The 19,202-nt window shown below is 44.7% G+C and overlaps 1 protein-coding gene across 8 annotated transcripts; it reads right to left on the bottom strand.

The window, feature by feature from the left end:
• Tpd52l2 (TPD52 like 2) lies at positions 1 to 18,897 on the bottom strand. Of its 8 annotated transcripts, XM_048441389.3 has the most exons (9): positions 18,736 to 18,896; positions 15,693 to 15,838; positions 13,735 to 13,883; positions 12,921 to 12,980; positions 7,471 to 7,572; positions 5,084 to 5,110; positions 4,167 to 4,208; positions 3,046 to 3,094; positions 1 to 1,587 (listed from the first exon to the last, which is right to left on the bottom strand). In XM_048441389.3, the coding sequence occupies exons 1-9, from the start codon at positions 18,752 to 18,754 to the stop codon at positions 1,492 to 1,494; spliced, it is 690 nt and encodes a 229-aa protein (XP_048297346.1). In that variant the 5' UTR covers positions 18,755 to 18,896; the 3' UTR covers positions 1 to 1,491. The 8 variants fall into 8 exon arrangements, with proteins under 8 accessions (XP_048297346.1, XP_048297348.1, XP_048297347.1 ...); XM_048441391.3 differs by lacking the exon at positions 12,921 to 12,980 and having other exon boundaries at positions 18,736 to 18,897; XM_048441390.3 differs by lacking the exon at positions 5,084 to 5,110.
• Positions 18,898 to 19,202: the final 305 nt, after the last annotated feature.

Here is a 19,202-nt window from a genome sequence, read left to right on the forward strand (position 1 = left end):
TGTGGATTTTCCTCCAAAGGAATGCTTTATTGACAAGTTTCCTGTTATTCTTGTGGGAAGATACATCATTGACCTGCACTCCTGTAGCCCACCTCTACACACAACTGTTTTTAACCCCGGAAGAGAAGACATCACGATGTCTCCTCTTCAACTCCCCAGTTCCTCACCGTTCCTTGTTTTGTATGGTATAGTATTCTAAAGGTATCCAAAGAAACCAAGGTACTTGATAATCAAAGGATACATCACACCGCATCAAACCAGACACTAAAATGGAAAGACCCCACCTCACCCCAGGAGTGCAGAGATATGCACACAACAAAGTCTTTGCCCTGCTAAGAGCCACTAAGGCACAGTGCTGCCCCTCCCTCCAGACCATGCCTCCCAACACTGAGGGCCCTGGTGTTGAGAGGATGCAGAATGTGGCAATTGGAGGCAGGAGAAGGGAACTTAGAAAGAAATCTTTGTAGCTCCTGAGAAAAGATGACAGCAGAGTTCTGGCTGAATCAAAACCATATCCCTTACGTGACCTGCAGGGTTGGTTCTGCCTCTCATTTATTCTGTGTGTCATGGACATGCAGGTAGGTACTATAGACCAGAGCCCTGCTCGCTGTCAGCAGAGCAACACTATGCAGGGCACATGTCATTAAAATGCCAAACACTGAGGCTTTTTTCCTTCTCTCTGCCCTCCTGACCCACAGCACAAGAGCCTTGTGGGCCAGACTGGAAAGCTACTGGGAAATGCCATTCTTCAAAAGAACCAAGTTTTGCATACTAGGAGAAAGTGTTAGAGAAATAAAATGGACTAACTGGTACTGGCAGAGTATGAGATGGGACAAAGATAAAACTCTACATAGTACCCATATCCCATTAAAGACCCCTCATTTATAGGGATATAAAAGACTATAAACAAATAAAGCATAAGGCAATGTAAGGCTTGAATGCAAAGCAATATTCAATAATGAGGCTAAAGTTGTTTTGCCTCACTTTTTTCTATTTAATTTTTGAAAAGTCCATCACATTTAAAAAATAGTGGATCTGCTTCTGTCACAGCCAGGTTGTTCTCTAAGAATGAAGCGGTTGCTTATGTTTCCTTTCTGGGGTCTCAGAAAATAAGAGAACTCGCTCATTTCTCAAACGATGCAGTATGATCTTCTGAGCTATGGGGAGGAGGGCAAGCAATACCCCTGACAACTCTTCCCTCAGCATCCTGGTGAGACCGCCAAAGGGAATGTGGGCCCCTGTCCACTTCCTGTGGCCCTGGAAAGGATAGCAGTGATCTGCTTCATCTATGAACTTTAGTGTAAAACATTTATGCACAAGACTGTTCTCTAATTCATGCCAAGGCAGCAGCCACATCTGCACGTAGATGGGTATGACTGTCTTCAAAACCAGCTCTTCAATGGCCCTGGCTGGTTGCTCTGTCATGCAGAGTTGCAGCTGTGATGATGAGGGTGTGCTTCTGTATTCTGTGGATGATAAGCTAGGACGAGCTTAGAAAGGGGCATGATCCGGTAATGGCTGGTCACCACTTCCAGGTGAGGAAGGGAGGTTATCGCTGCCATTCTCTCTGCTACCCACAACCTTAGACTATAGAAAAAACAGAGAAAGTAAATCTAAGACACAACAGAAAACAGAATAGGTCCAGGGACCATGTTCAACTCTCTACACAGGTTTATGCAACATGAACATTACTCAGCAATGAAAAGAAATGAGTCAATGACATACAACAGTCTGTACAGGTTTCCTAAGAATTATACATTGTGGTGTTTAGAAAAACATTCATACTGTGTGGTTCCACTAGACTGATTACATTTTGTATATTAAGAAACATGTATGTGGGGGAAGGAGCTGGAGAGATGGCTGATTGATCAAAAGTATTTGTTACCCTTGAAAAGGATTCAGGTTCAGTTCCCAACACCCACATAGTGGCCCACAACTGCCTTTTTCTGACCTCCACAAGACCAGGCATGTACAAAGTACATATACACACTTGCAGGCAAAACACAAATTTTTGTGAGATAGGGTATATTATATATCAATATATGTTTTGGAATTTTCTATGTAGACCAGTCTGGCCTAGAATTCACAGAGATTTGCCTGCTCCTGCCTCCCAGCTGCTGGGATTAAACATTCTGCTTTTGTGTACATACTATATATGAATGCATGTGGACACAAAAGGTTGACATTAGATATTTTTCTTCACATTATTTACTAAAGCAGATTATCTCAATGAAGCCTGAGTTGAGTGACTTAGCTCATCTAACTAGGCAGCTTGCTCTGAAGATACCCTGGCGCTAACTCCAGAATTTTGGGGGATTATAGGCGGGCTACCACACCTATCTGATTTTTCATGTTAGGGATCTCGATTTCCAGTTCTTGGGCCATCAAGAATGGCCTCAGCAGGTAAAGTTTCTTGCCACTGAGCCTGACCATCTGAGTAAAAGGAGAGACAGGTTTCCTTCTGACCTCCACGTGTATGCCAAGGCATATATACACACCCTCCTCCAAATACATTTTACAAGAGAGAGAGAACTAGATTTGAGTTATCACTCTTGTGCTGCAAGTGTTTTACCCACTGAGGAGTCATCTCTACAACCTAAGAGACATTCTTGAAAGGATAAAATTATAGAGATGAAGAACAGATTAGGGGATGGCAGGGCAAAGAAAAAGATGGGCATGACCACAGAGGCACTGATGAATAAGTTTTAGCTGGTTTTGATGGCTACAATTATAATCCTAGGACTCAGGAGGCAGAGGCAGGTGAACTGAGTTCAAGGCCAGCCTAGTCTACATAGTGAATTCCAGGCCAGCCAGGACTGCTATACAATGAGACCCTGTCTCAAAATTTAAAAATCAGAAACAAACAAAAGCACAGTTTTGTATCCAGAGACTTTACCCAAGTTCTGTAGTATGTTATTACTGTAGGAACAACATGAAAGGTACAAAAGACCTCTACATGAGCTCCTGTAATAACTGAGTCCTCAATAATAAAGAAGTTGATTAAGTAGATCACACCCATGCTTCAAGAAACACAGGAATAGTTACCTTTATGGTCCCTACTCGGTCTTCAAATGACTTGAAGGTTGCAGAGTTCCTTTAAAGAGATAAGGGAGATAATGGCATGAAAAGGTGTTTTGTTACCTCACCCTCCTCAAGTTGAAGGACCTAGGGCTAGGACTAAGCCCACCTTCTAAACTCTCCTCATGAAAATGGGACACAACAGAAAGGAGCACAGTGACCCTGAAGACTATACACAGGGTAATTTTGAGTGTTTTCAGGTTGGGTCCAGATGTCATTTAAGAGTACTGTAAACCCCTGACTACACTGTGCAGAATTTCTTCTCTAATTTAAGCAGACATCCCTGATTAAGCTTAGATGCAGCTCAGTGGGGTTCTCAAGCACTGAAAAAATAAAAGACATTCTTGGGTGTCCTCCTTCTAGGAAAGTAAGAATGTGGTCCCCATTATCATAAATCATGCAGTCAGTTCCCACATTTTAGGAAATCACTGGAATCAGCACACCTAGAGTACAAGTAAGCATCAACCTAAGAAAACCACCTTTTGGTCATATTATCATTTCTGGGGGGTTTTTTCCCCCCTTTATTTTCTTTTTTGTGTTGGGATGAGAAGTCTTGGAGTCCTTCAAGTATATCTTCAGACAAACCACATAAAAGGAAAATCACAGGCAGTTTTGGAGAGGGTAGGAAGACAGAGGAGAAAGGTCTCACACACTAAGACACAACAGCTTTCCTAACAAGGATGGACTCTGCTCAGGCACTACGCTTGGTCAAACAGGTGAGAAGCAACAGACTATACTAGAGATGGTCCTGTTGGGTTGAGAACGAGGTCTCCAGAGATAAATCTCTGGAAGGCCCGGTCCATGTGCCAGCCTCGCTAACCCTCCCGGCTGAAACTACAGGCACCCAGAGCTTGCAAAGTCAAGTCTGGTCAAAGGTTCACAGAATGGTTCCCCTCTGGAGGCCTCAGAAGTTTCCTGCCCATGAGTTCTTCCTTGCCAGCCTGCAGACAGTCTTTAGCTGAGAGGAAGCTGCCAGGAAAATGAAGACACATGGATTGGGGGGACACAGAAGTACAAGGTATGACTAGTATTGCTGCCCACCCCCACCCAGAGACATTTCTGGAGCAATAGAAGTAGGAATACATTACCTCATGGTCGGCATACTTATCGAGTGGCGGATGGAGTAGCTGCTGCTTGGAAGCATGATGAAAGTAGAGAAGGAAGCAAGAATTAGCCTGTGGTGCCAGATCAGCCCACACTTGCCAGCTTAGATCATATATAAGAAGTGGCAAGACTCTCCCAGCACCAGAGTGAGCTACTGACCCTTTCCACACAATGCCCTTTCTTCCAGCTCCAAGGGTTTCTAATGCTGCCTTTGCTGAGCAGTATGGCACTGATCAGGAAGAGCATTAAAACAGGAAAACTGAAACCAGTAGGGTATACCTTTAGTACTATTACTAAGAAGGCAGAGACAGGCATATCTCTGAATTCAAGTCCAGCCTGCACATAATAGGATTGAGAACACAAGGTACAGGGTTGGTATTTCCTCCTATGTGCAAATGCCTATTTTCAGGCATAAACTTAGGTATGGACATTTGCCACATAACGTTAGGTCAGTCACTTTTATTGACCCACAGAAATATGCAGTCCAGGGCTGGAGAGATGGTTCAGAAGTTAAGAACATTGACTGTTCTTCCGGAGGTCCTGAGTTCAATTCCCAGCAACCACGTGGTGGCTCACAACCATCTGTAATGAGATCTGGTGCCCTTTTCTGGCCTACAGGCATACATGGAGGCTGAACACTGTGTACATAATAAATAAATCTTTAAAAAAAAAAAAAGAAATGTGCAGTCCAGTCAGGTCCAGATGAGGCATTCATAGGGGATAGTCACATAGAGCATGCCTTGTGAGCAAGTAGCTGCCTACTGGTACCATCCTGAGGCAAAGGGGGCTTCCACTGTACTGGCTTTCCTACTTTCACCCAGCAAAGCCTCCCATAGGCCTACCGGAGTCCACCTTGCCCTAATACAGGTGTGTCCATAGGTCATGTCCAAGGTCACCTTACCTAAAGGAGTGTGAGAACGAATGAGCCCTGAAAGATAGCAGCAGGAGAAAAGAAGAAAGACAGCATTATTAAGCAAGGGAGGCCAATACCATACAAGACCCCCAACAGAAGCCCTATGTCCCTCTGTTCAAATTCTGGAAGGGTAAGTAGGGTTAGCATGTGAGAAGAGACTCTGTGGATGCTTCTTTAGTGCTTAAACTGATAGGAACAGCAGAATACATAGCTCCATCCAGACTCCACAAAAAGTTAATATGAAATCTGGCAACCATGTGGTTCATGGCACTGTATTTCTGAGCACTATTACATGTATAATAATATAAACAATTACAGGTTAAAGGACAGAGAGCAAAGAGAGGTCTAAAGAAAATACCTGAGACATAAGTAGCCCAGTGAGTAAAGACTTGAGATATGACACAGTGAGCCAGCCAGGCTGGGTCAACACTTCATATCCACGGAGCACCTTGCATTCTCTGAAAGCTAAACAGGAACCCAAGCACCATAAGATGACCTAGAACATACTAGAGGCTAAGCACTAAGGTTCTAGGCTGCATCACAAAGGCCAACCTAGAACATGCAAGCCTAAGGGCAGCTGCTTACAAGGTAGAACATAGCTGGTGACTTCTCCACAGCACAGCAAGGTCCTCCCCTCTAAACTGTTGGACTCTATGAGTGGCCTTGAGCAGAGGTTACTTCCACTCCCAGAAGGAGCCACTGGAGAACACACTCATCACTCTGTAGGTTTAAGTAGGGTCATCATGCCTACTTCCTACTTCCAGTTTCCCATCTCAAGTGGAGGGTTTATCAGAGGTGCCTGGAGCTTCAATGGCTCTAGGACTGGTCCACCACGGATAGAGACATTATCTGCTCCTCCTAAACTCATATTAGTTTCCTGAGACCAATGAGCATTCTCAAGAAACTATTAGCATGATAAACCTGGGCCTCAGAAACCACTATGATTATTTGCGAGATGATGGAACTCTGCTATGGACCAGAGAGATCAGAGTTCAAAACACTAATATGAACATCAACAAATATGCTCTTTTCCCCAGGGGAAGACACATAGTAAACAGGAAGCCCTTTGGGCACTGTGAAAACAACATCACCACCCAACTGGAGAGAACCAATTTCACTGACCTTGTTCTAAAAACCCTCCCTGATCACTGTGGTTGGTCCACACAAGCCAGAACAGTGAGACCAGACAATGCTATGAAAGCATTACTGCCACAGGAACACTGCTAACTGCCTGCCATAGTCCTAAGGCTACATACCATGGGGTCAATAGCAGATCCCAATTCTCTGAGAAGAAAATAGAAACTTTATTTCTTTTCCAACAAGGAGAAGAAATGATACAGGATCATGTCTTATGCTCCCTAAGAAAGGCAGGCCATATTAAAAAAACAGCTCAATCAAGATAGCTAAACATAGCTTTTAATTCCAGCACTTCAGAGACAGAGGCAGGCGATCTCCATAACTTTGAGACCAGCCTGGTCTACAGAGCAAGTTCCAGGACAGCCAGGGCTACACAGAGAAACCCTGTCTCAAAAAAAAAACAAAAAACAAACAAAAAAACCAAAAAGATGGCTAAACAGGTTAGACTTGGTATCTAATACTTCAGTACAATACCTAGGAGATAGAGGCAGGTGGATCTCTGTGGGTTTGAGACCAGTCTGATCCACAAGAGTGAGTTCAAGGCCAGATAAGTATATATTGTGAGATTCTATCTCAAAGAAAGAAAAAAAGATGGCTCAGAGCCACTTCCATCAACACTAACATCCTATCAGGTATCTACCCAGAATGCTCTGAACAGACTAAAAAAGGAGTAAAAGCTCAGAGTGGTACCTCATACCTATAATCCCCATTTGGAAAGCTGATCCAGTAGAATTACCATGAGTTCAAGACCACCTTGAATTGCAGAGTGAGGAACTATCTCAAAAGGAAAACAAAAATGCAAACACACACACACAGAGTGGGAACACCTTAAATGAGCAAGCAACCTATTTTTCAGGAAGAGCAGGATGGTAGTTCCTGGAAGCTGGCCAGCATACCAGTAGTATAACCAGCAACTACCCAGCACCAGACATATCACCTCATAGTTCAAGACGTCCCAAGCTGATCCTAAGGACAACATGTGACCTGTCCTAACAGACACCCCCTTCCATCATGACTCCAAGGCCACATCACTGCTTTGCAAAAGAGCTGCAGGGAAAGAGACTAGTGACCTTTCTTTCCCCAAGGAATAAATAAACGGCCAAAGACAAACAACAAAAGTCAGAGGAATTCCCACGAACAAAGGTCTACAGGTAGATTGGTCCAGGTTATCATGGGGGTCCCAATGTTATGTGTCTGAACCCTTGACTTCAAACAGGTTTCCACATAAAACTGCTTACCTCATGTCTCCGAGCTTCCTACTGATGGCAGAGCCCATGGTAGACAAGGCAGCAGATGTCTTCTGTCCTGCCTGTGAAAGGGTTTCTTGAGTCTTCTTGTAGCTGGGAAAAAGACACACCACTTAGACTAACTACAAAGCAAGGGCAGCAATAGTTCATCGCCAAAGAAACCAAGTGTGTAGAGAACACCCATGGGAAAACCAGGGAGGAATTGGGCAGGTGGTAAACACTCACTGGGTGTGGGGGCTCCCTGGGCCTCTACAGTGCTGATCTACTCCAGTTCCAGTTCATCTAAACCTGACCTGAGACTTTGCCATTCTCTTGTTTTCTTGTGGTACTTCTGACCACTCAGGGAGCCAAAACCTACCAGCTACAGAGAAAACAGAGCACAGACATGCTGGGCCTGGCAGCACTCGGGCAGGCAATACTGAAGCAGCAAAGTTCTCAGCTTCTGATCAAGCCAATTCAAGCTCAAAGCTTCCCCTTCCAATTCCCACATAAAATAGTCTTCTGAGACAAGAAGGCACAAGCTGAAGAGCATTCATGAAGGATGTCCCCAGTTTGGGTTAGCACCTGTGCGGTGCCTTCATTACACTGAAGAGCCCTCTGATTTCCAGCACTTTCTACACAATATCCTTCCAGAATATGAACATCCCTTTCTCATGCTCCCTCTACTGTGTGTGGGCAGCCTTGGCCCACAGCAAAGACCACCAGTCCCATCTCCTCCCACTCCCTATGTTGCTTATTCACATAGATACACATCACATTGAGACACGGCTCTACAACCTTAACCCAATGGGATGAACGTCATGATGGTCAGAGATACTAAGGAGTTCATCATAAAAATCTTGCTTCCCCTGCAGAGCAAGTTCCAGAACAGGCTCCAAAGCTACAGAGAAACCCTGTCTCAACGCCTCCCCCTAAAACAGAATATTGCTTCCCTGTTGGCTCTGCTACCACATAAAAGACACAGCAGTCTCAGAAACAACAAAGACCATAACCAAATAACCAAATGCCTCATTCAAAACCTTTAGGTCATAGCTTCTCATTGGATGGAGTTGGGGAACTTGAAGTTGAGCCAGGAGTAGACTCATGAAGACTCGTGAGGCTGCTTAGTATCATCATGGCTACCTAAAGAACTTCTCTCCAACATACCTGACAAAGTTTGAAGTTAGGGTATCAGTAAATGACTTTCCAAACTCTTCCTGGTCCTAACTCCTACAGGAGGTCTGGTAAGAGCATCTGCCAATCCATAGGTTAAAGACAGGTCTGATGACCCACAAAGGCCCTGCAGCCTCCTCCTGAGCCTACATAAACCCAAGTTACACAGCACTTTCCTACCAAAGCCAGGGAAGTGAGAAGCAAGATTTCTGTAAGTACACTTCACCGAAAACAAAGTGTTTCTTTATAACATCAAGTTGAAGGTGATTAAGGACTGCAGCATTTATTTGCAGAAATATAAATTCAAAGTAACTACTACCTAGAAAAGGGGGGGGCAGCAGAAAAAAGGCAGAGGCAGAGATAGAGACAGAGAGAGAGAAACACAAACATACTCCAGTCATTCAGTCATGATAGCACAGGCCTATAATCCCGGCACTTGGAAGGCTAAAGAAGAATGAAAAGTCTGAAGCCAGACTAAACTGCATAGCAAAACCTTATTTCAAAAAAGGAGGCAAAAGAGGAAGGAAGAGAGGGAAGGAAGGAAGGCATGTCATAAGGTCATCACCCAGGTCCATAGCTGCAGGCAAACTGTGACAGCCTCATATACCCAGACAAACATACTCCTTAGCAATCTGGGAATCATTACATGCCATGCACTATTGGAGAAGCTAAGCTCAGAAAGTGAGAGCTAGAAAGCAGAGATGGACAACTAGCTAGAGAGGACTGTGTTGTGCTGCTTCTTTGAGATTTAGACCTCTCAGAACACTGTTTTTCAACCTGTGGGTCAAGACTACTTCTGGACCCACAGAAGTAGGTCCTTTTCATAGGAGTCTTGTACCAGATATTCTGCAAATCAGATAATTACATTATGACTCAGAACAAGAGCAAAATTATAGGTATGAAGTAGCAAAAAAAAAAATTTTATGGTTGGGGTCACCAACATTAGGAAGGTTAGAAACCACTGTCTTAGGAGAACATAGACTGTTGGAGAGATGGCTGAGGTTAAGAGATTAACTGCCCTTCCAGAGATCCAGAGTTCAATTCCTAGCAACCATATGATAGCTCAAAACCATCTATAATGAGAGTTGATGCCCTCTTTTGGCATGCAGGCATACATGCAGGCAGAGCACCGTATACATAATAAATAAACCTTAAAAAAAAAAAAAAGAAGAAGAAGAACCCAGAACAAGCTGGGTGGTAGAGGAACACACCTTTAATCCTAGCACTCAAAGAGGCAGAGGCAGGTGGATTTCTGTGAGCTTGAAGCCAGTTTGGTTGGTCTACAGAGTAAGTTCCAGGACAACCAGAACTACACAGAGAAACCCTGCCTCGAATGTCTCGAAAAACAAAAAAGAAAAAAAAGAAGAAGAAGAACCTAGACCAGGCAGTGTGTCTGCCAGCAATTGTGGATGTACTTTCCCTGCCCTTTCAGAGTCTTCCTTTTGAGGCTAACCTATTTTCTTAGGCTTACCAGAGGATACAGTTCACTGTCTACAGGAACTAATTCTCATAATATTCACACCTGGGCAACCTTGTTAGGCTGCAAAATTAGAAGCAGGGGCTTCTCTGTTAACTGTAGCCCAAAGAACTCAAAGTAAAACATGAACCAACTAGCAATTATACAGTTAAGTGGTACACTATATCTATAAAAAGAAAGCAACAAAGTTTCACGACCCACAGAATATGGGTGTTCCTTATACACAAATGACTAAGAAAGCAAGCCCCACCCCACAGCATCTCAGTTGTGTAAGTACAGTGCAGTACAACTTTCCCATGGCAGAGGGGCAGACACTCATGTCTAATGAGCCCCATGTTGTTCCAGTCCTCCAGCAAGCTACTGGCTAAAAGGAAAATACAAACACAAGGGTCAAGAAGGTCAGGAAGCTTGTATATATGACCTTCCTCTGTGAAACTGATAGAGTCAATCCTGCCAGCAATCCAGTTCCTAAATTCTGGTCAAGATAGGCACTAGCTTCTTCTTCTGGAAAACACCAAATGGCAGATGACACTGGTGCAATGGGAAGAATGGGAGGACCAGAAGGACTGGGAGGACCCAGGGGCCCAGGAGGCCCAGGACTAGGATTCAGCAGTGGTTGTGGTCGAGGCTGAGGTCGCAGGGCTCGCAGAAGTAAAGCCAAAGACAAGGACTGGATCCCCGTCACCAAGCTGGGCCACCTGGTTAAGGACATGAAGATCAAGTCCCTAGAGATCTACCTCTTCTCCTTGTCCATTAAGGAATTGGAGATTATTGACTTTTTTTCCTGGGAGCGTCCCTAAAAGATGAGGTTCTGAGGATCATGCCAGTGCAGCAGCAGACTAGGGCAGACCAGCGGACCAGGTTCAAGGCTTTCGTTGCTATTGGGACTACAATGGTCACATTGGTCTCGGTGTTAATTGTTCCAAGGAGGTAGCCAGTGCCATCAGAGGGGCCATCATCTTAGCCAAGCTTCCCATTGTCCCTGTGTGGAGAGGCTACTGGAGGAACAAGATTGGCAAGCCCCACACTGTTCTGTGCAAAGTGATAGGCAGCTGTGGCTCTGTGTTGGTGCATCTCACTGGCATAGTCTCCGCTCCTGTGCCCAAGAAGCTACTGCTGATGGCCACTATTGATGACTGCTACACATCAGCCAGGGGCTGCACTGCCACCCTGGGCAACTTTGACAAGGCCACCTTTGATGCTATCTCTAAGACCTACAGCTACCTGACCCCTGACCTCTGGATAGAGACTGTGTTCACCAAGTCTCCTTATCAGGAATTCACTGAGCACCTTGTGAAAACCCGCACCAGAATCTCTGTTCAGAGGACCCAGGCTCCAGCTGTGGCCACCACATAAGGGTTTTTATACAAGAAAAATAAAAATTGAATCAAGTCTGTCTTTAAAAAAAAAAAAAAAGATAGGTACTCACCAGGCAGAGGATAAGAACAAGTGGCATCTTTAGTCCTACACCCATTACCCTGATTTCTCAATGCAGGATGCCTCCATTTTAGGAATCACTGCTGACAGCTCTTCCCCCAAATGATGGGGCAAAACCCCAGAAAGCCTCTGCCAGAGGAAATTTGAATGGATATTTCAAAAACTACACTTCCACACAAAGTCATAGATTTCTCTGGGAGATAGCAGAATCCCATGTATTTGATGTGAGTTCTTTGAGAAACTATTTGAGATGGCATACCAGATAGCTCTATATCAAGCAATTTTTTGAACACAATGAATACACATTTCTCACAAGACTGCCTTCACATTGAATCTGCATTATGAGCCTGTCTGCCTGTCTAGGTCTTTAGCAATATAGATTACAGTGTCTCCACCTAGGGAATATATGCTTCCAGCAAACTGTTCAGTCCAATCCTGAAGATAATTGTCAGTGCCCATAAGAAAACTAAGGTAACAACTGAATGTTGAACCAAAGAAAACCAGAGTTTTCTATACCTTACTGCTTCTCATATGACACCAGACCTTAAGTCCCTATAAGCACAGGGAACTAAAGAGGTCCCCAGGCACCTTTAAGATAAGCTCATCAGAATTTCCTTCAGGTCCAACATAGAAAGATTTCTCCCTTAAGTGTTAAAGTGGCCACGTCATCATTTCCTTCTAGAAGAAACTATTCTCTGGCAGTCAAATCCTGCCAGAAACCATCTCTTGAAGTCTGATTAAATCATGCATCAATCCAGCAGATATTATAATCAGACTAGTACACAGGTAGATGACGCCATTACCTAGATTAAGGATCCCAAAACAACAGACGTCAGTAAACTAAACTTTGACAGAAGTACAAGGGCCCTCCTCAAATAATTTATGCTCTACTGATATTTTATGTGGCTGACAGTGCAGCACCTCCAGACCACAGAACTTCATGAACCCACCAACATGTGACACCATTACTCCCATCCAAGAATCTCTCATACACTAACAGCTGGAGGTGAATCTGGGGTAAAGCGCAGGACGACAAGCACAAAAATCTACCACCACCAACAGGTCAGATGACATCAATACTATGTCACTGCCACAAGTCAGGGTATGTTTAACATTCAGAGACAGTGCCCACTCAGTTCAGGAACCTCATATAAGCAGGTAGAGAATTTTAAGCATGGTCTGGTGACTGAGTAGATTTCTCTAACTACTGTACTCTATCCTTCAGGTATTTAAAGCATCCTTTAATTATTAAGCTGGGAAGAGAACAATAGCCAGCAAGCACTGAAAGACAGTTTGTGCCAAGGGTGCACAGCTTCCCTGTCCCAGGGAGACGGAGAGAAGAGCGAGGAAGGACACTGACAGCGTGGGCACTCACAGGTCAGACTGGGTCACTTTCTCATTCCACTCTCCAAGTTTCTCAGACGTTTTCACATAGCTAGAACAGAAAGTCTGTGATGAATATCTGGAACAGTTCCAACCCAGGCTTCAGACTCCAGAGAAGACAGAAGACTCGTGCTGTGCAGCCACCCAAACAGTCTAGAGCCACTACCATACCTGTGTGAGGGCCCAGGGCTAGACAGGACTATAAGACAGAGATGAGCATGCCCTCTCCCAATCACAACACAGGAACACTTGGTCGTTTAAGAGCAGAAGGCTCCTGGGAAGGGCACAGCCCATGGCCCTGTCTGCTCTGACAGGTACCATGAGACTGGACCCAAAGTCCTCATCCTCAACATCCTAGTACAGAAACAGGGGATTTCTAGAGGTGAAATTTACAAAGTGTAAATGTTTGCTTCTTTAGTAAAAAGCTTCTGGAGACATCCACCAAAGCAATGCTGTAACAGGAGAAACATGGACAACTCTCACCAGATTCTGATAGCTCGGTGACATGTGAGACTGGTTCCCACGTCTAAGGACTTCATTGGTGCTCTGACCAATTTGGATATTTTCTACTTGGACACCTAGCTAAGTCCATGCACCTTTTCAAACACATGCATATTTCATCCTCTGAGTAAACACAGTCCCAGTCCCTAAGAACTCAAGTCTTCTGGTCACCTATTCCCAGCAGTCTCATTTAATACTGATTGTTGTAAAGCGTCTCATTCCCCAGCACTCATACACTCCATCCACAAGAAAGAGAGGCACTTTCCTAGCCAAAGGAACATCCCCACTGTGGGAGTGGTACCTACGCAGTAGAGACCTGCACATCATGCCAGCTCCTAGACAGGTTCTGCTTCAGCTCCCCTAAAGGAGAAAGGCCCAGCCTCCTTTTCAGCTCTCCACAGTGCCTCTCTTTGGCTGCCAGGACCTGGCGCAGAGTGACAATTTCTTCTTCCACCTGTAAAAGAAGCAGGGCTCGGGATTTGGGATTTAGCTCAGTTGTTAGAGTGCTTGCCTTGTGTATATGAGGCCGAGTTAGAATCCCAGCACCACAAAAACATAAAAATGTAGTTGACGTAAGAGGCTATGACTACTACAGGAAGTGACCAACAAACATCCTTACCCATGTTAAAATGAGACTTTCTTAGAAGTTTTCACTTACAGAAACAGTTTGTCTTAAAAAAACAAACAAACAAACAAAAAAACAAAAACCCTATCCCTAGCGGCAGCTCTTCTGCCTTTATCTGGCATCAGCACCCTGACTGCTAGTCAGTAGTTCTCCAGGACTGCCAGCCACTCTTCCCATTTCCCCTAAGTTTCAGGACAACCAAATGAGCCCTATCAGAGCTCTTCCATGAGACTGGACATGAGTATTAGGACACAAGTCCCTTTTCATATGGGTTCTGGGTCTGGCTCAGACACAACAACCAAATCTGCTGGAAGTGAGGACCCACAGAGGATTCCTTTGCACAGTAAGAAGGAAGCAGAATCAACAGAGGGACAGAGACTTAGGTGAAAGAAAAGCATTTCTAACGGCAATTATTGTTGTTTCAGAAGTCAGTTCCAAGCCTTGGTGAAAATCAGAAAGTAATTCATATTCTCTCTCTTTCTCTCTCTCTCTCTCTCTCTCTCTCTCTCTCTGGAGACAAGGTTTCTCTGTGTAGCCCTGGCCTTCGGAACTCAATGTAGAGATCCACCTGTCTCTGCCTCTCAAGTGCTGGGATTAAAGGCATGTGCCACCACTGCCCAGCAAGAAAGAGTTTTAATAAGAAGAACCTGAACTTTTAAAAATGACTTCTGGAAAGAAAACTCTGAAGTTTTCCCACAACAGAATGTGTTCCTATTACTTTTTTTTTTTAGTCCCAATATAAACAGCTACATTGAAAAAGAATTTTTAGGGCTGGAGAGATGGCTCAGAGGTTAAGAGCATTGCCTGCTCTTCCAAAGGTCCTGAGTTCAATTCCCAGCAACCACATGGTGGCTCACAACCACCTGTAATGGGGTCTGGTGCCCTCTTCTGGCCTGCAGGCATACACACAGACAGAATATTGTATACATAATAAATAAATATAAAAAAAAAAGAAAAAGAATTTTTAAGTGAAGCATGATGGCACAGTCCTATAGTCCCAGGGAACAAACCATTCTTGACCCTCATTTGGGAATGAGACCCCTTATCAAAAAGATAATAAAAAGGAAAATGAGCCGGATGGTAATGGCAGAGGTTATCAGATCTCTGTGAGTGAGTTCAAGGCCAGCATGGTCGACAGAGTTACAGTATAGTCAGAGCTATTAAATAAAAAACTCTCTCTTGAAAAAAAAAAGAAAAAAAAAACAAAAGTAAATATGGTGTCACTTGCCCGTGATCCCAGCACTTGGGAGATAGAGGCAAGAGGGTTATAAATTGAGACCAACTTCAAACAAACTAAAAAGAGCCAGTGGATACAGACTCATGAGGTCTTAGAAATGACTTTCAAGTGTGAGTATCTGCAAACAGTATACTTGGAGACATTATTCTGTAGACATCGTCTCCATGGAGCACCTAGTATTTCCAGACAGACAGAGGTGGTGAAATGAGATCAGGCCCTGTCTGCTCTAACAGGTGATTCAAGTCAACACTTTCGAACTAGGTACATACAAAGAGATAACCCGATAGACACAGAACAGGTAACACCCCAGCAATACTCTGTCACAGGATAAATTGTTCTACTTTCAGTATAACCCAAAAGGACTCATGATTACCCCAGAACAAGAAATAAAAACAAGGCACCTTAGCAAGCTCAGCCCGGAGCTCTTCTTCCTCCACCTCTGTCAGGCCCTCTACAGCTGGGGCCCGGGGGGCCACACCTGGGTCAACAGGGACATCAGTCATGAAATCAGACAGCCCACCTTTGTTAGGAGAATTCAGGTTGATATCTGTCAGAGACAAAAATGAAGTCAAGAAATGTCAAGTAAGTTGTTACTCTACTAGGAAAAAAGCAAGACTAGAAGGAAACAGGAGAACAACGGAAACTAGAAATACCTCTAAAAGCCTAGGATGGTCTGGGTATTGGATGGAGAACAGCTATTTCTTGGGCACCTGAGATGCAAACCCAATACCACCTACACTGCTGGAGTACAAGAAACACTAGCAAAGACAGCCAAACCATAGTTCTCGTTTCCCTTGTGAAATACTACCTTCTACAGCAGGAAACCCTACTTCAAAGAAAGAAGTCTAATCTAATAAATCTTTAGATTTTTTTTTTTGGTTTTTTTTTTTTGGGTGAAGAAAGTAAATATAGCGTATTACTTTTCATTCAACTCAGGGAAGGGTAAAGGTAACATGCATGGAATACATGCTAGTCATCCAGCCCCAGGAAGAAATCGGCAAAACAAAAATCACCTTTTAATTCCATCCTTGATCCTCTCACAAACAGGAGACTGCCGAATGTACAAAGATAGGAAAAAGTACATTCTTCCACTCACCTCTAATACTAGATTCTTCAAATTCTTGCAGTCACCATTTTTACTCCACATTAGCACATCTTCCTATCTGCACAAATACCTTAGAAGGTACCACACAAAGAAAACCATTCTTATTGAGCAGTGGCCTCACATCTACAATGCTAGCACTCAGGGGGCAGAGGCAGGCAAACCCCTGTGAGTTCAAGGCCAGCCTGGTCAAAAGCATACAATTGAAAGGAAAACATCCCTAATCACACATAAGTTTGTCAACTACACAAATTCTAAAATCTACTAAATATAAATTGAAAACATTAAAAAACTAGATGTTCTACTCAACAGTAGTTGGTAACATCTTTTTTTTAAAGGTTTTGTTTGTTTGTTTTTTCGAGACAAAGTTTTTCTAAAGTAGCTGTGGCTGGCTGTCCGGGATCTCACTCTGTAGATCAGACTGGCCTCAAAGATCCGCCTGCCTCTGTCTCCCTAGTACTGGGATTAAAGGAGTGTGCTACCATGGCCCAACTCTTTTTTTTTTTTAAAGTAACTGACTTTGTTTGTTTGTTTCATGCAAGTAGCTTTTGAAATTTTATTTATTTATGGAACAGGAGAGATTGCTCAGTGGCTAAGAGCACTTGTTGTTCTTCCAAAGACTTTAGTTCAACTCCCAGCACCCACACAGTAGCTCACAACCACCTGTCACTTCAGTTCCCAGGGGTCCAATGTCCTCTTCTGACCCCCACGGGCATCAGGGGGGGTCACAGACAAAATACAAACATAAGGTAAAAATAAGTAAAATATTTTGATTTTAGATTTTGAGGCCAACCTGGTTACAGAGCTAGAGCCAGGACAGTCAGGGCTACACAGAGAAACACTGTCTAGAAAAACAAACAAAAAACAAAACATTTCTTCTCACATGAATCTTAAACTTGTGTCAGGTTGACATGAAACTAGCCAGCACACAAAGGAACCAAGTTTTATGTGAACCTGGCTGGGAAATGGGTTGTGTTTACTATCTGTTGAGGATGCCAGTGGCTTCAAATTTGTGTTCTCTTCCTCTCCCTCCTCATCTCTTTCCTTTCTTTTTCATCCTGGTGCCAGGCAAGAACCACAGTGTCACACCAACTAGGAAAAGATTTTTACCACCGTTGTGTAAATTATTTCCTCTGAAGTCCAAAGACTCCATCCTGCAGGGAAAGCTCCTCTAGCAGGAAGGCAAACAACTCAAAAACTTCAGGAAATCCTTGAAACTAACTAGATTTACTAAGCCCTCCCTGCCAGAATCAACAATAAAAGCTGAAAGTCCCTCAAAGACAAGTGAAACTTTGCTGCAAAGAAGATTCTCAGAGGAGAAAGGTTGCAAAGAAGACTCTTGAGACAAGAACAGCTGCCTGGAAGAAGCAGAAATCAGGACAAAGCTGTAAAAGGTTTAGACTAACTGAGGCTCCTGGAAAGAAAACTCCATGAGAATGCCCAAAGCTCAATGAATTTGCAAACACTCATCAAAGTAGGAAAACATCCAGAATGTCCAGCATGTATAAGAACCCAGAAATTCTGCTGGGGAGTCGGGGAGAAGAGATTCGCCTTTAATCCCAGCATTTGGAATGCAGAGGCAGGTGGATCTCTGAGTTTGAGGCCAGCCTGGTCTACAGAGCGAGTTCCAGGACAGCCAAAGAAACACAGAGACACTGTCTCAAAGAACAAAACAACAACAAAAACAAAAACAAAAAAACATACTAATACTTAGGTGATGTGTCTGTGCAGGTTAAACTGGAGAAAAGCTTTTTCAGTTTAGCTAACGTAAGTGTGAGTGAGCACCCCCACTTGTATACCATCTTCTTAAGATTTCAGTCTGAGCCTGAGCCACACTTCTCGTGTCTGTTTTGGCAACAGATCTGTTCTGGGTGTGCCCTGACTCACTCTACCCTTCTCCCGAGAGGCAACCTCTTAAGTAGGTAACAGTGGCGTTACCACCCAAAGGGCGCTGGTCTAAACACAAGGATGGTTGCACCGCCCCTTCCCTGTAGAGAGCCGCCCACAACGCCTCGGCTAGAGTCCAACACCAGATGGGGTATTCCCAGGGGCCCAGCGAAAGATAGAGGGCCGCAAGTGGCGGACGGCACACGGAGAAGTCTGGAGTTCGCAAACTCCAGGAACCGGCAGGGCGCCGAGGAAGGCCGCTTCAGGGCGATCCCAGGGGAGGCCCAGGCGCCGTGGCAAGACAGAACTCACACCACGACCATCAGGAGCCTTGAGGTCAAGCGCCTGTCGGCCGGAGAGAGGCCGTGAATCGGACCCGTAGAGGCTGAGAGGACCGAGGGGGGCCGAGCCGCGACCGCCGGAATGCGACGCGGTCCATGCCCATCTGCTGGTACCTTGGCTGGCGGAGTCCATAGTCAGGTGACAGCTGGGCCGTAGCTGGCGTCGGAGCGGAGATCGTAAGCCCTTCAGGAGCCAAGGTCCGAGTACTGGAACCAGGCAGCCGCGTACACGCGAGCCCGTGGAACTGTCTGGCCGCAGCAGTATTACGTAATCAGCGCCGCGCCGCCTTACTTCCGCTTGGACTTGGGCTCCGCCTTCTTCCCGGCCCTCGCTCAAGTGGTGTCCAATGAGAACGTCCTCTGGCCTTACGTAAGACTAATCATTCAATTTTATAGCTCCAAACTACAGCGAAGCGGGAAGTAATTCTTCCAGGCTGGTTTAGCCAGTGAGATTCCTGGGTAAAAAGGCCAGAGCAGCCGACGTTCGAGGGATGGTTCGGTTTGTTTAACAGTGCGTTTCACCCTCGCATCATATCCTCGGCTACCAACGAGCCCCTCAACCGAGCACCTCGGCGGGTCAA

Source organism: Myodes glareolus, chromosome 10 (genome assembly GCF_982192425.1).
Source record: "Myodes glareolus chromosome 10, mMyoGla1.1, whole genome shotgun sequence".
Lineage (NCBI taxonomy): Eukaryota > Metazoa > Chordata > Mammalia > Rodentia > Cricetidae > Myodes > Myodes glareolus.